Genomic DNA, 16,415 nt, shown 5'->3' with positions numbered 1-16,415 from the left:
TACATAATTTCTTGAATCTCTTAAATAACGTTATTTTCTTAAATAACAGTATTCTAATCCCGTTAGTAATTTACTGTTATACCTAGAAATATCGGCCTCAGTAAAAGGCGGGTTTCTATATAAGCATTGCAATGAATTGACGATTCGCACATATGCATTTACCCAGTGTATATACATTTGCTCTTCTATCAAATCGTTAGTTTTAGCAATAAAGGTTTCACACGTGGCTTTAAGATTGAAGAAGACGGAATATAACTGACGTGTCCTTAATGAGAAACAACGTGGCATTTACGAGTTGCTGCGAACTTTTGTATATGACTCTCAGCTGAACAATTTTGATAAAAACGAAACAATTTGAGTTCATTACTATTCGGCTGCTGTTGCTCGTAATATAAATGTAAAATATTTGGGAATACTTATTTTTTACTAGAACCTCGTCTGTCAATTCCTCGTACAAGTATAATATCGTTTTATATATGTAAAGTTAAGGTTATATCGGCAATGACTACGTCAATAGTGATACAACTGTCATAAGATAAATAATTCATTTTGTTATTGTGTGAGTGACTCTCTCGTTCAGAAATGTTTGTATGTCATTTGATCGGAGGATCTACGTTGGAGCATTTTGGAACAATATATCGATAATTATCGCATAATCCATGGGATGCTTGATAACGTTGTTAAAAGTAAGCGTTAAAAATTAAAGAGTCGACGCTCGCATAAAAAGATCATCGATTACCGCGGAGATTAAAAAAGTAAGGTGCATGAGATTGTTGTTGATCTCTCATATCGTTCTTCATGGGTACTAGAAGGAAAATGAATAAGGATGACAACGTGGAAGATGGGATCCACGAGTCGAAGCATGTCCACGAACGTTCGGATGTACGAGGTGACGAAAAGAATATAGCTATTCTTTTATTTTTATATCTGTTACAAGGAATACCATTGGGGTTATGTGGTTCTATACCCATGTTACTTCAGAACAGAGATGTGTCATATCGTCAGCAGGTAACTTCCTAGATTTATATTGGAATTGCTTCAAATAATATACAAATGTTGTTGTACCTTCAGGCTGAATTTAGTTTTGTGCAATGGCCCTTTTCTTTGAAACTGTTTTGGGCACCCATAGTAGACTCCGTGTTTTCACAAAGATTTGGAAGAAGGAAAACGTGGCTAATTCCGACTCAATATTTAATGGGATTTTTCATGCTGCTATTATCCAGCCACGTAAATCAATGGTTGGGTAGTAAAACAATAAAACCAAACATAGAAATGTTGACTGTAATATTTTTTGTACTAAATGTTTTGGCTGCAACTCAAGATATTGTAGTAGATGGATGGGCACTGACCATGTTAAAAAGGTATAGATATAATTTGTAATTGTAAGACTATATGAGTTAATAGTAGCTTCAATAAGTCTATATTTCTGTTTTGTATATTTAGATGTAACGTGGGATATGCATCAACTTGCAACAGTGTAGGACAAACTGCTGGATATTTTATTGGTTATGTACTTTTTATGGCATTAGAATCCCCTGAATTTTGTAACAGTTATTTAAGATCTACACCTTCCAACGAAGGCATTTTGACTCTGCCTGGTAAAGTAATTTGAGCATTAATATTTAAAAAGTTGACATAGGCACAATTGTGATTTACTATTCACTTTTATAGATTTTCTTTATTTCTGGGGATGGGTATTTATAATTATTACTACTTTACTTGCCTTGTTTAAACATGAAGATTCAGAGAAAATGCACAAAGACGAAGAATTGAATACAGATATCAAACATGCATACAAATTACTTTGGAATATCGTCAAATTACCATCTATAAAAACAATCATTATATTTTTGTTAACTGCTAAGGTTAGTAAATATAATAAAATTCACATTTATATTAGTAATAATAATTTAATTCTGCATCAATTGCAGATAGGGTTTTCTGCTTGTGATGCTGTAACAGGTTTGAAGCTAGTAGAAGCTGGTATACCAAAAGAAAAGTTTGCTCTTATGGCTGTGCCTATGATTCCATTACAAATACTATTACCATTAGCAATATCAAAGTATACAGTAGGTCCAAGGCCCATGGATGTATACATAATGGCAATGCCTTATAGGTGATTAGAAGACAAATGTATAAAATAGAATATTCCAAATAGGCATATAATAAATATTTGTAATTGATTCTCTAGACTGGCTTTTGGATTAGTAGCAGCAGTTTTGGTATATGTGACACCATATATCGTAACAGGGGGACATGTTCCAGCCTATTACTTCATAGTTTTAATTGCTCTATATTTGATACACCAGGTGAGATATCGACACGACACGAACCATAATTCGATTAATGATGGTAAGCGATTACAAAAACATATATATCATCTTCGCTTGTCACAGGTTTTCACAAGTAGTATGTTCGTGGCATCGATGGCATTTTTTGCAAAGATTAGCGATCCAGCTGTTGGTGGTACTTACATGACATTACTAAATACATTAAGTAATCTCGGAGCTAATTGGCCAGCAACGGCAGCTCTTTGGTTCGTTGATCCATTAACGTATCGACAATGCAGCACCGATCCCTCAAATGACTGTAGCACAATTTCGGAAAGGGAGGTTGGTGTCTGTTGTTTCGGCTTATAGATAATTGTTTAAAAGGTGCTTTTGAAAACAAAATTTTTTCGTTTTCAGCTCTGCATGGACACGCATAATGGTGCTTGTAATATGCAATTTGATGGATATTACATAGAGAGTATCTTGTGCTTAATTATAGGATTTGCTTGGCTCAGATGGGGTCGACGGAAAATAGATCTGTTACAAACAAGACCGATGTCTGCTTGGAAAATTATTCTTTCGAAGCAGAACAGATAACAGTATTGAATGTGTGTTGCAGTTTGCTAATACGGTACCTGCAATTATTACAAAATTGTTAGAAGTGTGCGAAAATTCGAACATATCGGAAACCCGATGCTCGGGACGAGTCGAGAAGAGTCGCATTCCAAAAGTATCCGTAATTTGAGATTGTCGGGATTCCTGAAAATTTCGGGATTCTTGAAAAAATCAGGATTTTCGAGAATTACAAAATTATATAGTAAATTATAATATTCTATAATAAAATTTTATATTTATGATATATTTCGTTATTATTTTTACTTCGTATTCTACTCTATATAATTTTTAAATTTTCGAGAATTTCGAAATTCTCAGGTATTCTGACAGTACCGAATTATGAGATACTTTCGGGAACCCAACCCGATTCGATATTTTTGGGTTCTCGTACATCTCTAGAAATTGTACAAAGTAAATACGCGTATGTTGATCGCGTATCGGTTGCGTGCTCGGGTGATTTTTTACACGTCCACCAAGTGTTCCAATTTGATCAACGCAACATGAACTGAATTATTTTCTAGTTTCACAATATTTTTTGTTTCGTGTTCTTATTTGTTTAATTTTTTTTAATGTAACAAATAATAAGCGGTATTTGTCGAAGATTTGATACCTAATTTTATATGAATAATTTTTATAACATTATTTCATATATTAGCACAATAACAACATCGAACAAGTACTGCATTCATTGTACAATTATTTAAATAGAGCACTGATGATTTTGGTTGTAGCATGTCGTTTATACCTAGTGATATGCCAAAAAAATAAAACTGTGTCTTTTTCTATTTATGTCTTCATCCTTCCATGAAGATTGGTGATTTTAATTACGATGTAATGTTGCAATATATTGCATTGTTTTACTACATATCTGTACTTTCGATTGGGTTTGGATAACTTAACGATAAAATTTGCGACCGTTCGCGAACGGGTGTTGTAATTTATTATGTGCGAATACATAATGTTAATAAAAGTTTTCCATACAAAGTATTCTACCTTTACTCTGCTTTTACCATATCCATATTTTTTTAATTCATCGCGTAGAATTTAATGTGATAGTGCAAATAGGGATGATAGAAAAAGAGTTATCTTTCTGCGGCTTGATAGCCATTTTTTTATTTTATATGCTATCACATCGTGAAAGGAACTGAAGAGATAAAACGGTATTCGTAGTATGCATTTAAGTACTATCTAGCATTTGCACGTAAATATTTTTTAAAAGCAGATATTTACGGGACAGGATCGGTGGTCGGTGAAAGGTGGTTCACTTAATCGCTTATCCACAACATCCAGGTCGTAAATCGGTTCGATGGTCTTCCTTGATATTTGTTGCTCTTTTCTTGAGATGCGCCGATTCCGAGTGTATCGACTCGTGATTCGCAACCGTTGGCACAGTTAACGAGGATGTGTATGTTGTAGTAGGCAATTCAAGAACGTGCTCGTCTCCCTGCGATTTATATCGTTGCGTTAATTTTAATTTGTACCGTTAAAAAGAGGTTCGTTAACGGTATGTAAAAATAGATCTTTCCGAATGTAATTTTCTCTGGGAAAATTATACAAGAAACATAGCAAGATATTTACGGTTTTAGCCGATTCAGTATCCATAATGGTGCCGGGATGAGACTCAACGAACAACGATAAATGTTGAACTTCATTTTCGATACTCCGTACACAAACGAAGTTAACGAACGTGGCGATCAGAATCAACTTGATAAACATGTTGCACGTTTCTACTTTGACTTCAAAATTCCTTCTAAAGCTTTCAAGTGTAAGGTTCACCTTTTTATATAGGTTAATACTTCCATGTTTGCTCGTAAATCTCTGCCAGGCTGCATTATTAATGGCTCATGGAGGTTTAATCAAACGTCGATACATCAAATTTGAAGTACTTTAAAATCGCCTGTTTCTAGGAAATGTTGTCAAAGATATCGCTCGAAGAATAAACACATGGTTCATTTTGTGTTCGTGTACCTTGAAACGATACGCTGGTGGTGTAAAATGAAGTTTAAAGAATTAATTGCCATTGGAGAAAATCTGACTTTTCGATGACAAATATTTTATATTAGAAGACAAATATAGTACATAACATTGACAATAATTTTTGGTACCATTCTTATGCACGGTTACACGAGCTTGATAACCACGTATAGTGCAGTATGGTTGCACGGCTAACTAGATTTTAATTCCACATATATTTTCACAATCTTTTCATCGTGGCTGTTGTTTTTGTGTGTGTTCACGCAATCACCGATTTGCTGTACAGTATGCGTCGATAATTGCGCGTACATTGTAGTTGTCCTTGCAGTTTGCGATACAATATTGGGCGTTTGTCTCGCAGAAAATTTCTATGTAACGTTTTAATTGAATATTCTCTTCGTTATATGTATACTCTCTACTTTAAAGGTGAATCGTTTTCGAAAATCTTCACAGATATTCAAGGCAGAAAGAAATGTTTCAAATATCATGTAAAAGTTTGCTGCATCATAATATTCTAAGGATGAATCCTACTACATATTTACTTTCTTGTATAATAACTTGGCTTAGATAACTTGGCTTATTTGAAACATTTCTAAGCGTCTGCAAATACTTGCATTCCTTGCAAGTTGCTCGCGTAATCCTGAAGCGATGTATTCTTCGTAAATAAACGTTCACCTTAAATCTTATTTAAGACGTGATATTATGGTATTTGCTAGGATATTTTTCATCTATATAACATCTACGTCACTTTGACGGTAGTAATCTTTAAGATATCAATAGTATATACTTTCTTATGTAACATCGATTATATTATCTGCTATGGTAGTCGATCCTTGCTGGATCTGCTGAGCGGAGGACTGTCAAAATAACATACGCCATTAGTTATTTAAATTATACGGGAAGAAATAATTCGAGATACCGTATTAATCGACGTTTGTTTTACGTCAAACATGCATTAAATACTTTTGAACGTAAGAGGTCGTGAATAAATTGGTGGACTAGGAACGGTCAATCCTAGAAACGTTTTATACTATGGAACAAGTGGAACAAGTAGAACACATCGATTTTTAATGAAGACAAATTATAAATGAAGACTACAAAGAGAAAAGGGCATGATAAATAGTCATATTTTCTATTTCCTCAGGGGAGCAGTTTCAAAATTCAATAGAGCAATCCACGAGCTTAGCAAATCCGTGTACAGATAATCTTAAAATTAATGCCCGCCATATAATAGCTGAATCTATTGTCATGCTTTTTTAGATTCGTATATCTTACTGTATAATTAGTCTATCCGTTCCCAAGGCACCATGTTTCGATCCTTGCAGCAGAACATTCAAATTTGCTCAAATAGACAATTGTTCTGCATGCCTTTCCAAAATCTGGTCTCCAAAAATACATTCTCCCTCTCTCTGCACATCTTAACTTTTTTTTGTTTTCTTTTTTTTTTTTTTTTTTTGATTGCAACATCAAATTTATAAATGTTCCGAATATCTTATTATTCTTCTGGACCAGACGATGGGTTTCTAGAAATCAAATTTGTACTAAGAATATGATACCTTCTCTTCTCTTAGAGTCGACTGAATTTTACTATTGTACTATATCGTCAGATACACTTTGTTTTTTTGTGCATCCGTATAAATACGCAACTAAACGTTTTAATGTACAATCAGCATACGATGAAATTTTGTATGCGCAACGAGAATTAATATATATCTGTAAAATATAAAAGGACTGTATATACCATAAAATTGTGCGCGATAAAATATAATTAAATATAATAAAATATAAGGATTGAAATACTTTCAACTAAATTGCGATATACAAATAAGGTACGACATAATCGATCGACGAAATTAATTGAGATAAATTACTAAAAAAGCACAGTCTTGCCTACATTGAAATCCTTCCAGCATCCAGTTGCTTAATTCTTAAAGACAAAGTGACTTGAAAGGGATACAATTCGGCTTAGCGTTTTACATAACATCGGTATGTACAAAGATCCCTCAGACACTCTAATCTCTAATTCAAATTGAGGTATATGTAAGAAAACAATGGTCAGATTCTGTAACATTTTTCCAATTCCCTAAGTATTATAATTTACTTACATTCAGCGTTGATTGGCATAATTTTTACACAGCTCTCTAAAAACTCTATGCTTCTAATGTACGAAATCTTCCTCGTTTAAGATCGGAACTTTATCGCTTTTCTGATTAACCCGTAACGTCGCTCCCCATTTCGCACCCCGACCAGCTTCCGAAGTCGCCATTAAGATCGAGTACGAATTTGGACCCGCTGCTTCTTTACTGTAGTGAATCCCATACAGGAAGTATATTAACATTCCTGCAACAAAGGTATAACGAGCGTGCGATATTATTGTGAAACAGTATTCACGATACTATTGACTTGTATGCAACTTTGACATATCAACCTACCGACTATCATCCACACAAGAAATCGTAGCCACGTTAAAAGCGACAAGTGAAACATTAGTCCAACGTTGAATAAGATACTCAGAGCTGGTACTATAGGTACCATAGGTACGCGGAATTTACCAGTAGGTGGACTTTGTTGGTGCGCAGAGATAACGATAAGACCTACGATTATGCTCGATTAGTTAGAGAACAAATGCGTGACGTGGAGTGAAAATTTTGAAACTTACTGCCAATCAATAATGTAACAACGTTTGTCAGAACGAAGTAGTCCCACCAGTCGGGTGCAAAATACGTTTGAGATATCAGTATTAACAGATAACACAAAGAAATGCAACCTGCCGTATAAATCATTACGGAACCAGTGACCGCATCTCCAGGCTTGCAGTTACCCAGGAAATTCACCAGCCAAACGTAACGTGACGTAAGTTTGCCAGTACCCTCGCTCAGATCTAAGAGCTATAACGAACGTAAAAATTATAAAGAAAAGGATAGATAGGAAGACTAGACTTTCTTTGTATTCTTTTAGTCCGTAAGAACATAAATTTGCACAGTCTAGTTGGAACAGTTATAAATGCTCGGTTCCTACTCTCTTCTTTCTTTACCTCGGATTCGGCGGACGTGACGCTGTTACAATCGCTGTTGGAATCCGCACCCTCGGTAGGAGGCGACGTCAAACTGCTCGGTGTACCAGCGTTCGATGGCAGCGGCGTAACTTTCTCAGGGCGATATCTCAAGATAATTACGCTCGCTGAAACGATGGTATAGGCCAAGAAAGTACCGATAGACATAAATTCAACTAGATGTTGAAGGTCGAAGAGCAAGGCGATTAAGGCACTGACAGAGCCGCTGATAGCCAAGTTGAGTACCGGAACTTGAGTGCGCTCGCTAACGTGGCCCAGAAAGCCAAAGAGTAGACCATCGTTCGCCATGGCGTACATTGTCCGTGGCAATGAAAACAGGGATCCGAAGAGAGTCGTCGTCATTCCGCACAAAGCCCCAACACTGTTGCGCGTGAAAATTGTACACGGAGAAATTATTCGAACAAAGGTGTTTCTTGCTTCGAATTTTAGGTAAGAATCGTTCGACGATTTTCTCACCTTATCGCGTATTTCGCCCATGGTATTCCTCTCGATGAGAAAGCCTCGGGAAGCGCTGCTGTTGGATTGATGTTCCAATACGGCACGACTAAAGTTAAAGCGGCGCCGACCATCACGTACCCGATGGTTACGATTGCCATGGAAAATAGCGTTGCTCGTGGTATACTGTACCCAGGATCGCGCGCTTCTTCGCCAGAGGTAGCTATAGAATCGAAGCCAACGAAAGCGTAGAAACATGTTGCGGCACCTGTTCGTGTATAGGAAACGTATTAGAATGGAAGAATAGAATTTATTGGAAATGAACATGTATGAAGGAAAGTTGTCCAGTACAGAGCAAAGATAAATATTAACGTTGAATGATATTAGTTGCTTCCTATTTTTATCAAGTTTCATTTATACTACAAATAATTGTTTAAATATTTAAATTTTACCAATCCATATTGTAGTAAAGAAGATATAGAATGGCTAGTACTATACGATTTTCCCTCCATGTATAGGTCCAAAAATACCTGCTAATACACCGCTGAATCCGTACGGCAAGAATCCTCCATTCTCACAGCTCCAATTAGAAAGTTTCGCATAATATATCCCCAGACCGATTACCAACCCCATCACGCCTAAATTTACGATAGTGAGCAAAGAATTAACCGTTGCCGAACATTTAACGCCCAATGCTAACAACATCGCGTAAGCTAGGCATAGTCCAGCGGCTAAAAAATCTGGTATAGTTCCAAGTGGCTCCCCCATTGTGTACCCGTGCATTATTCGGCGGGTGTAATTGCTGATTGCTCCTCCTGCTAGAGAATCAACGTATCCGCTCCATGCCCTGGCCACGGACGCCGCACCTATTCCCGAGCATAACAATTTCGTGAAATTTATGAGACAGAATAGACCGTAATCGAGAACAAATAACTTTACCGATCATATGCTCTAATATGATGTTCCATCCAATTACGAAAGCCCAGAATTCGCCGACAGAGATGTAGGTGTAAACGTACGCGCTGCCAGCTTTTGGAATTCTTGCACCGAATTCAGCGTAACATAACGCAGCTAACAAAGAAGCTATGCCAGCGAGCAGAAAGCTGAGGATTACGCCTGGACCGGCTGTGTCATGAGCCACCGTTCCTGTCAAAACGTAGATACCAGCGCCAACCATATGACCAACACCTGAAAAATAAATTCACGTATTTACATACGTAAACATGAACACAAAGAGACCATAAAGTTGCGCGAGAATTGTTCATTCTGACAATAACAGGCATAAACGTCTCGTCGGGTTGCAACGTTATATCGCGCGTATGCAATTAACATTTTTCCGGTTTTGAAACTACTTTATCGCCCACGAGTACGTGATATCGCGCGAGGTGGTCGTGCATGTTCTTACGATTAAAATAGCGGAAAAAGCATACTTACCAAGCAACGTAATATCGAACGTGGAAAGACATCTTTTCATTGGAGTTTCCAGTAAATCACCTTGGAGCTTTTTCGTGCGATTCATTTTGGAACACAGGCCGGACATAACGTGCCCGAGGATCATTCGGCGAACCGATGGCATTCTGATTTTTTTTAAACAGATTCCTATTACAACATCATACTGTATCTGTATATGTATCATACTGATAAGAAGTACTTGAAAGCAAATGTTTGTTTAACAAACGCATTGCCATTCCGCTAAATCATAGACTTCATAAATGGTTTCTGTACTTACGTGGAATTGACTATGTTCGTATGCGGAATTTTTCGATGCTTGACTCGTTGTGACAGAATCTCAACTGCGACGAACACGATCTCACGACGGACGCTGAAATCTACGGAGAAGTCGCATGGCGCCTCCGTTAACACGCAGGCTCGGATATTCGATCGATTCAGCTGTGATAGAACTATTTATGTCACTCAGCCGTCAGAGTATGAATGAAGAGAATCTTTTAATCAACATTTTCATGACAATAAGCATGCTTTTAAAAAAGCCATTCTATCGTGTTCCTGCAGTCGCATTTTTAATCAGCATTCGGAAAATTGATTTTCTTTTGATTCTATTTCTCAGCCGCTAATTTATTTATTTACAAAACTTCCTGAATTTAGCTTTATGAAATGATATAATTATCGATAGATCGCGATAAGGTCACAATCAATTTCTACTAAGCATTTTCAACGAAATGTAATTGCAATTACATTATAATGTTCAAAGTTGTGTAATGTTGCTCAATAAAATATGCAAATAAGGGTGAACAAATTATATCTGATATACATCATCTTTTTCCTAACCATAATATTATACTTTGCATAAAATTTTTAAGATAATATTATCGAAGTTGTTTTTTTGAGAAAATGTATCAGTTATAGATTAAATGATTCATAACAGATATCATATCCTTTTTGAGTCATTCTTCTGGGAGCAATGCCATTCGCTCAAGGACTTAACGCAGGATATCGATGCACCACATAGGAGCAGCACCGTCTGAGTCATTATACAATGTATGCACGAAGAAGAAATGGAAGTGCTCATGCTTATGGTCCTGGTTGTTTCCGGAGTAGTGCTGCACCACGCGACCGATACTGAAAGGTGATCCACGCTAGCATATACAAGAACATATAAAGTTAGGGATCTGTCCTGTTTGATTAGCATAGACAAGAACCTATTTAATTGTACGGTTCTACAGAAATGTTTTCGTAGTTATCTGAAATAGAAAACAGTAAAAATAATTAATATTTATTATATGATTTTAGGGAAGAAAAGAAAAGATGTAATAATAATTGTAATGTATTTTCTAGACACTATTTAGATTTAACATTAACTCTTGGCACCCGACATGTCGATTCTACTGGCATGAATATTTTTGATTATTGTAAAATATTTTTAATAAATTAATTTATTTTTTAAGGCACGTTGCTGGTTTTACAGTATACGGCTGATCGAGAGTGGTGTTCTTTCGTTTGCGAAGGCAAGTTTGTAACATGAAACTAAATAGGTTCCTGTCTATGCTAGTGTGCGTACAAGCAAACAGATCCTTAATTTTATGGGTTCTTGTATATGCTAACATGGATCATCTTCAGCATTTGGCCGTATGGTAGAGCATCTGTACTGTGGAACAACTGGAACTGCAGGCGTGAGCACTCTCTGTATGTGCTTGTTTTATCGTTCGATATTGGAGTATTTAGAGTCGCATTTTCTTAGATGTGAAGTAATTTCTTGAAGAGTATTCGTTTAAGGTAGATCCGTTTCATTGTCCTAAAATATCGTGCAACTATTTAGTGTTTGCAAATAAAAAATACGTGTTTCAACGTTTCCCGTTATATTAGTGGGTTATAAAGGTGTTCTAACCTCTTTCCTCCCGTTGAAATGAAAACAATAAATATATAGCGTTAGAAAGCAAATTTGAATAGCTTTACAATAATACTGTATTGATACTAATCGATAGATTTTTGCGTTTTGTCTAGCATACTTGCTACTAGAATAAATATAAATAAAAAATAACAGGTCATGAATTTGGCTTTCTGTCATGTATGTTTGTGTCTTGATCCAAAGTCTATTAACAATGTATTCTCTTGATATTGTAAAGTCATTGTATCTAAAAGTAGGGCAAGCAAAAACAAATTATAAATACATGATTTGCTTGAGTTCCCAGCTATTTTGGGATGGGAATGATTCTGGGATATGTAAATAACTGTTAATATATTCACATTGTAGAAATAACAAGACAAATATGAGTTATCACCGCGGTGGTGGTAATAAGCCAAAAGGCTTTGGATTTGCGGGGTTTCAAATGACTGGTACAAAAAGAAGCGGCTCTAACGTACCACCACCTCCACCAAATTCTACTCTAAGCAAGCAAGGCTATCACACTATGAATTCTATCACCGAAAATGCCTTATCTGCATGCTGGGGAATGCCAAAGAAGCGTAGCAAAACTGAGGAGGAGTGAGTATACACTTTAAGAAGTTATAAGAGAGCAAAAGCAACAACAACTTTAAATGTTAAATGCTACAATTAGATACTTTGAGGATGATGATGATCCTCCGCCATTTTCCTTGGAATATATTCCGGCACCTGGATCTCCTACTTACGATTGGATGAAAAAATCAACTTCGAAAGAAGATAGCGATAGCGAGGAAGATCCACTAGATGCATTTATGGCTGGTATAGACGCAGAGGTTAAGAGAAACAATTATGAAGCACAACTGGCGGAGGACGAGCGCAAAGAAGAAAAATCCAAAGGATTTAGAGCGGATATCGATGGCGAGGACGACGAGGAAAGTTACTACAGGTAAGGATTTTGTTGATTTTTTTGGCGAGGGAAGAGAAGATGCAGTAGTGTCTATTTAACTGTAGTTCGGATTCATTGAGTCAAAGCTATTGATTGTGAGCAGATATTATAACATTGAGTCGAGATCCACCTTTAAAAAATAACTTCTCGCGATCCACTTGCGATTCAACCAAAATCTGCTCATGAGCTACCAGTGGTTCACGAGCCATATTTTGAGAACTTATGACCTAGCGTATTAGCAGTTGTAGTTCGGATTTAGCTCCTATAGTCAGATATTGGTAACTGCAGTTAATTAGCCATTGCTGTATTTGTTAAAAAAAAGATAAAAAGAGATGAAGAAATATTGGGTTATTCCATTGACAAGGTATATGGAAGAAAATCCAACTGCGGGTTTGCAACAAGAGGAATCTGACCAAGAGATCGATTACGATGAAGACGGGAATCCGATCGCGCCTCCAAAAAAGAAAGATATCGATCCCTTACCTCCTGTTGATCATAGCGAGATAAAATACGAATCTTTCGAGAAAAATTTTTATAACGTTCACGATGAGATCGCTAATTTAAGTAAACAACAAATCGACGATCTGAAGAAAACTTTGGGAATAAAGGTATCTGGTCCGTCTCCGCCGAATCCGGTTACCAGTTTCGGTCATTTTGGTTTCGATGATGCGTTAATAAAGGCTATTAGAAAAAACGAATACACTCAACCTACCCCTATCCAAGCTCAAGCAGTTCCGGCCGCATTGAGCGGCAGGGATATAATAGGTATAGCGAAAACCGGTAGCGGTAAAACAGCAGCTTTTATTTGGCCAATGTTAGTTCACATAATGGATCAAAGAGAATTGAAGGCAGGTGACGGACCCATCGGTTTAATTCTTGCTCCTACGAGAGAATTGTCACAACAGGTACTTGTTACGTTAAAGTAGCCTAAGCTAATATACTAAATTGATCGGAAGTTCTGTCGTCAGATTTTGCTCGTAGTTAGTATTTTATTTGGAGGTTTTCAGATAGTTAAAGCGTATGTATATTATAACTATCAAAACATAGACCATTAAAAAATGGTTAATGTTGTTGGAAAAATTATCTTGGCCCACTTATACAATAGCTCATCGACTAATAACATTAGTAAAATTGACAAGTTACAAGTAGAAGGTTTCGTGATCGTATAATTTTTCATCAATTCAATGCTATAGGAGCACCGAAAGAATATTTTAATTGTAATGTCAATTCAGATATTTCATTCGTTCCTTTCCAAAGGACAAAAACGACAGCGCTCTCCAATCAAGCTAATATGTATATAGGGATAGTTTTAGGTGCAAGTTTATTCGGTTCGTTGTATTCGTAGATTTACCAAGAAGCAAGGAAGTTCGGGAAAGTGTATAATATTCAAGTGTGCTGTTGTTACGGCGGTGGCAGCAAATGGGAGCAAAGTAAAGCATTGGAAGGGGGTGCGGAAATAGTAGTCGCAACGCCGGGTAGAATGATAGATTTAGTTAAAATGAAAGCAACGAATTTAACCAGAGTAACATTTCTAGTATTGGATGAAGCTGATAGAATGTTCGATATGGGTTTCGGTAAGCGCACCGTTTGCAATATAATTTTATAATCTTGGAACAGGGGAGAAAAACAAGTTTTCTTCGTCGATCGGTTGCGTCGTCGACGCGGTTGTTGGGAAACTTTAAGACCTATTAATAATATTTTTATTTTGCTTGTTACCGCTCTGTTTGATTCCAGAGCCGCAAGTGCGTTCAATATGTAACCACGTAAGGCCAGACAGGCAAACATTGTTGTTCAGCGCAACTTTCAAAAAGAGGGTAGAAAAGCTTGCGAGGGATGTTCTGACGGATCCGGTTAGGATAGTACAAGGGGACGTCGGTGAGGCGAATGCTGATGTCACGCAACACGTGATAGTGTTCAATAATAATCCTACTGGCAAATGGACGTGGTTGTTGCAGAATCTAGTTGAATTCTTGAGCTCTGGTAGTCTGTTGATTTTCGTAACTAAAAAGGTTGGCGATTATGACCGTGCTCGGTTAACTAGTCCAACTGCTGATGTTTATGCATTTGTGAGAAACTTTAATTCAAATTTAATTTAGAACTGTGAAAATGTATAAAATGTACAGCGAGAAAGAGGTATATCTAATAATAGGTATATCTAACTATGTCCATGAAACTATGAAATTATCTATATTGCATAAATATCCGCAAGTTACTCAACAAATACAAATTATGTATAGTGAATTTTTGCAACTGTATGGCATTATTTACCGTAGCTCAATGCGGAGGAACTTGCGAACAATCTCAAGTTGAAAGAATTTGACGTTATGCTGTTGCATGGTGACATGGACCAAATCGAAAGGAACAAAGTAATAACGGCTTTTAAAAAGAAGGAAGTTACTACACTGGTCGCTACTGACGTTGCTGGTAATTATCTTCTTGCCTTCAATCGGCTGGAACGATTAATCTTACTTGTAACGATTTCCTGAAACTCCTTTTGAATTTTCCCGTAGCTCGAGGTTTGGACATTCCACATATCAGAACCGTTGTTAATTACGACGTCGCACGAGACATAGATACTCATACACATAGGATAGGTAGAACTGGTCGAGCGGGTGAAAAAGGAACAGCGTATACTCTTGTAACAGAAAAAGACAAAGAATTCGCAGGTCACCTAGTTCGAAATTTGGAGGGTGCAAATCAGGAAGTACCAAAGAGTCTCATGGATTTAGCGATGCAAAGCGCTTGGTTCCGCAAGTCAAGGTTCAAAGGTGGGAAAGGGAAGAGTTTGAACGTCGGAGGGGCCGGACTTGGGTTTAGGGGAAGACCGGAAACATCTTCAACTTCGGTATTTATTCGTTAAAATTCCTCCAGTTCCCTTTTTCAGATCCTAATATAATGTTTCAAATTTGTTCAAATTATTGTTTAGAGTTGTGGTTCCTCGTCGCAAGGATCTAAGGACATAAGCGAAGTTGTTAAAAAATTAGAAAGACATGGACCAGGTAGCGATCGGTTATCGGCTATGAAAGCTGCTTTTCGTAGTCAGTACAATTCTCAGGTAAGTCCTGTTTCGTTACGATCATATAAATAACAACACATCATCGATCGAATAGTGTTCCTTGTGGTTGATAGATGAGGCTGAATCATTTAAATTTAGACGAAACGACTTTCTTAGAATTTAAACGAGCATCGCTATAATGTGTAGGATTTGGAATGATATATGTGATATGTGGGAATTTAATTGATTTTTAGTTTCGGGCATCGTCGGATCATACGTGGGAACAAACTATTACACGGCCTTCGGTGATAATGCCCCCACCACCACCTGTACCTCCGAAACCAAATACGGAACAATCAAAGACTCAGGATGTACAAAGTACGAATATCGGAGGAGAAAGGAAGAGAGTTAGAAAGAGTCGGTGGGAATAAACATCGATGACTGAAAATTGCGATTATTTTGTGTATATTAAGATATTATATTATTGCTGATAATATGTGAGCCGCAGTGGCCGATGCCAATTGTTTTTATATTATAATAAGATTTAATTTTACCAAATTTTTGCTTACCTCAAATTTCTTTTCCTACCTATACAAGTCGCCTATATAAGGCTGTACGACAGTGTTTCCCAATCTTTTTTGTTTGTGAAACATTGACGTAAGATGCTGGAGGTCTTCTCGCGAAGATCAAACTGGTATTCGTAGGAATTGAGAGGTATTAATTGGATTTTCTCGTGAAAGCTTTCTGAGACTACGATTGGCTCCGTT

General features: G+C 36.9%; 4 protein-coding genes and 1 long non-coding RNA gene across 16 annotated transcripts; 3 read left to right on the top strand and 2 right to left on the bottom strand.

Annotated features, from left to right (window-relative positions):
- Positions 1 to 201: 201 nt before the first annotated feature.
- On the top strand, positions 202 to 3,872 carry LOC117154767 (acetyl-coenzyme A transporter 1). 2 transcript variants are annotated; one of them, XM_076622916.1, is made up of 9 exons: positions 202 to 686; positions 810 to 1,008; positions 1,072 to 1,361; positions 1,444 to 1,598; positions 1,672 to 1,865; positions 1,932 to 2,116; positions 2,192 to 2,309; positions 2,397 to 2,612; positions 2,688 to 3,872. In XM_076622916.1, the coding sequence occupies exons 2-9, from the start codon at positions 817 to 819 to the stop codon at positions 2,865 to 2,867; spliced, it is 1,530 nt and encodes a 509-aa protein (XP_076479031.1). In that variant the 5' UTR covers positions 202 to 686; positions 810 to 816; the 3' UTR covers positions 2,868 to 3,872. The 2 variants fall into 2 exon arrangements, with proteins under 2 accessions (XP_076479031.1, XP_033185919.1); XM_033330028.2 differs by having other exon boundaries at positions 202 to 1,008.
- Positions 3,873 to 4,158: 286 nt separating this feature from the next.
- Positions 4,159 to 4,601, bottom strand: LOC117154770 (uncharacterized). Its single transcript, XM_033330031.2, has 2 exons — positions 4,464 to 4,601; positions 4,159 to 4,329 (listed from the first exon to the last, which is right to left on the bottom strand). Exons 1-2 carry the CDS (start codon positions 4,599 to 4,601, stop codon positions 4,159 to 4,161), a joined length of 309 nt encoding a protein of 102 aa, XP_033185922.1.
- Positions 4,282 to 6,394, top strand: LOC143303397 (uncharacterized). Its single transcript, XR_013059611.1, has 2 exons — positions 4,282 to 4,389; positions 4,472 to 6,394. It is a non-coding gene; the product is annotated as an uncharacterized LOC143303397 (long non-coding RNA).
- LOC117154766 (cationic amino acid transporter 4) lies at positions 4,918 to 10,262 on the bottom strand. Of its 11 annotated transcripts, none has more exons than XR_013059605.1 (11): positions 10,097 to 10,261; positions 9,802 to 9,966; positions 9,307 to 9,555; positions 8,898 to 9,233; positions 8,389 to 8,635; positions 7,894 to 8,293; positions 7,519 to 7,747; positions 7,292 to 7,453; positions 6,965 to 7,199; positions 6,754 to 6,878; positions 4,918 to 6,572 (listed from the first exon to the last, which is right to left on the bottom strand). XR_013059605.1 is itself a non-coding variant. In XM_076622915.1 (9 exons), the coding sequence occupies exons 2-9, from the start codon at positions 9,941 to 9,943 to the stop codon at positions 7,018 to 7,020; spliced, it is 1,947 nt and encodes a 648-aa protein (XP_076479030.1). In that variant the 5' UTR covers positions 9,944 to 9,951; positions 10,097 to 10,262; the 3' UTR covers positions 4,918 to 7,017. The 11 variants fall into 11 exon arrangements, 3 of the variants coding, with proteins under 3 accessions (XP_076479030.1, XP_033185917.1, XP_033185916.1); XR_013059607.1 differs by having other exon boundaries at positions 4,918 to 6,382; XR_013059609.1 differs by having other exon boundaries at positions 4,918 to 5,716; positions 6,135 to 7,199.
- A 1,217-nt stretch (positions 10,263 to 11,479) lies between these two features.
- Positions 11,480 to 16,206, top strand: LOC117154670 (ATP-dependent RNA helicase DDX42). The gene is made up of 10 exons (XM_033329847.2): positions 11,480 to 11,598; positions 12,077 to 12,307; positions 12,381 to 12,653; positions 13,018 to 13,558; positions 13,999 to 14,227; positions 14,388 to 14,662; positions 14,927 to 15,077; positions 15,164 to 15,498; positions 15,580 to 15,708; positions 15,903 to 16,206. Exons 2-10 carry the CDS (start codon positions 12,093 to 12,095, stop codon positions 16,077 to 16,079), a joined length of 2,325 nt encoding a protein of 774 aa, XP_033185738.1. The 5' UTR covers positions 11,480 to 11,598; positions 12,077 to 12,092; the 3' UTR covers positions 16,080 to 16,206.
- The last annotated feature ends 209 nt before the right edge of the window (positions 16,207 to 16,415 follow it).

Source organism: Bombus vancouverensis, chromosome 11 (genome assembly GCF_051014615.1).
Source record: "Bombus vancouverensis nearcticus chromosome 11, iyBomVanc1_principal, whole genome shotgun sequence".
In the NCBI taxonomy this organism is placed as follows: Eukaryota; Metazoa; Arthropoda; class Insecta; order Hymenoptera; family Apidae; genus Bombus; species Bombus vancouverensis.
This window is presented reverse-complemented; position numbering and strand designations above follow the sequence as displayed.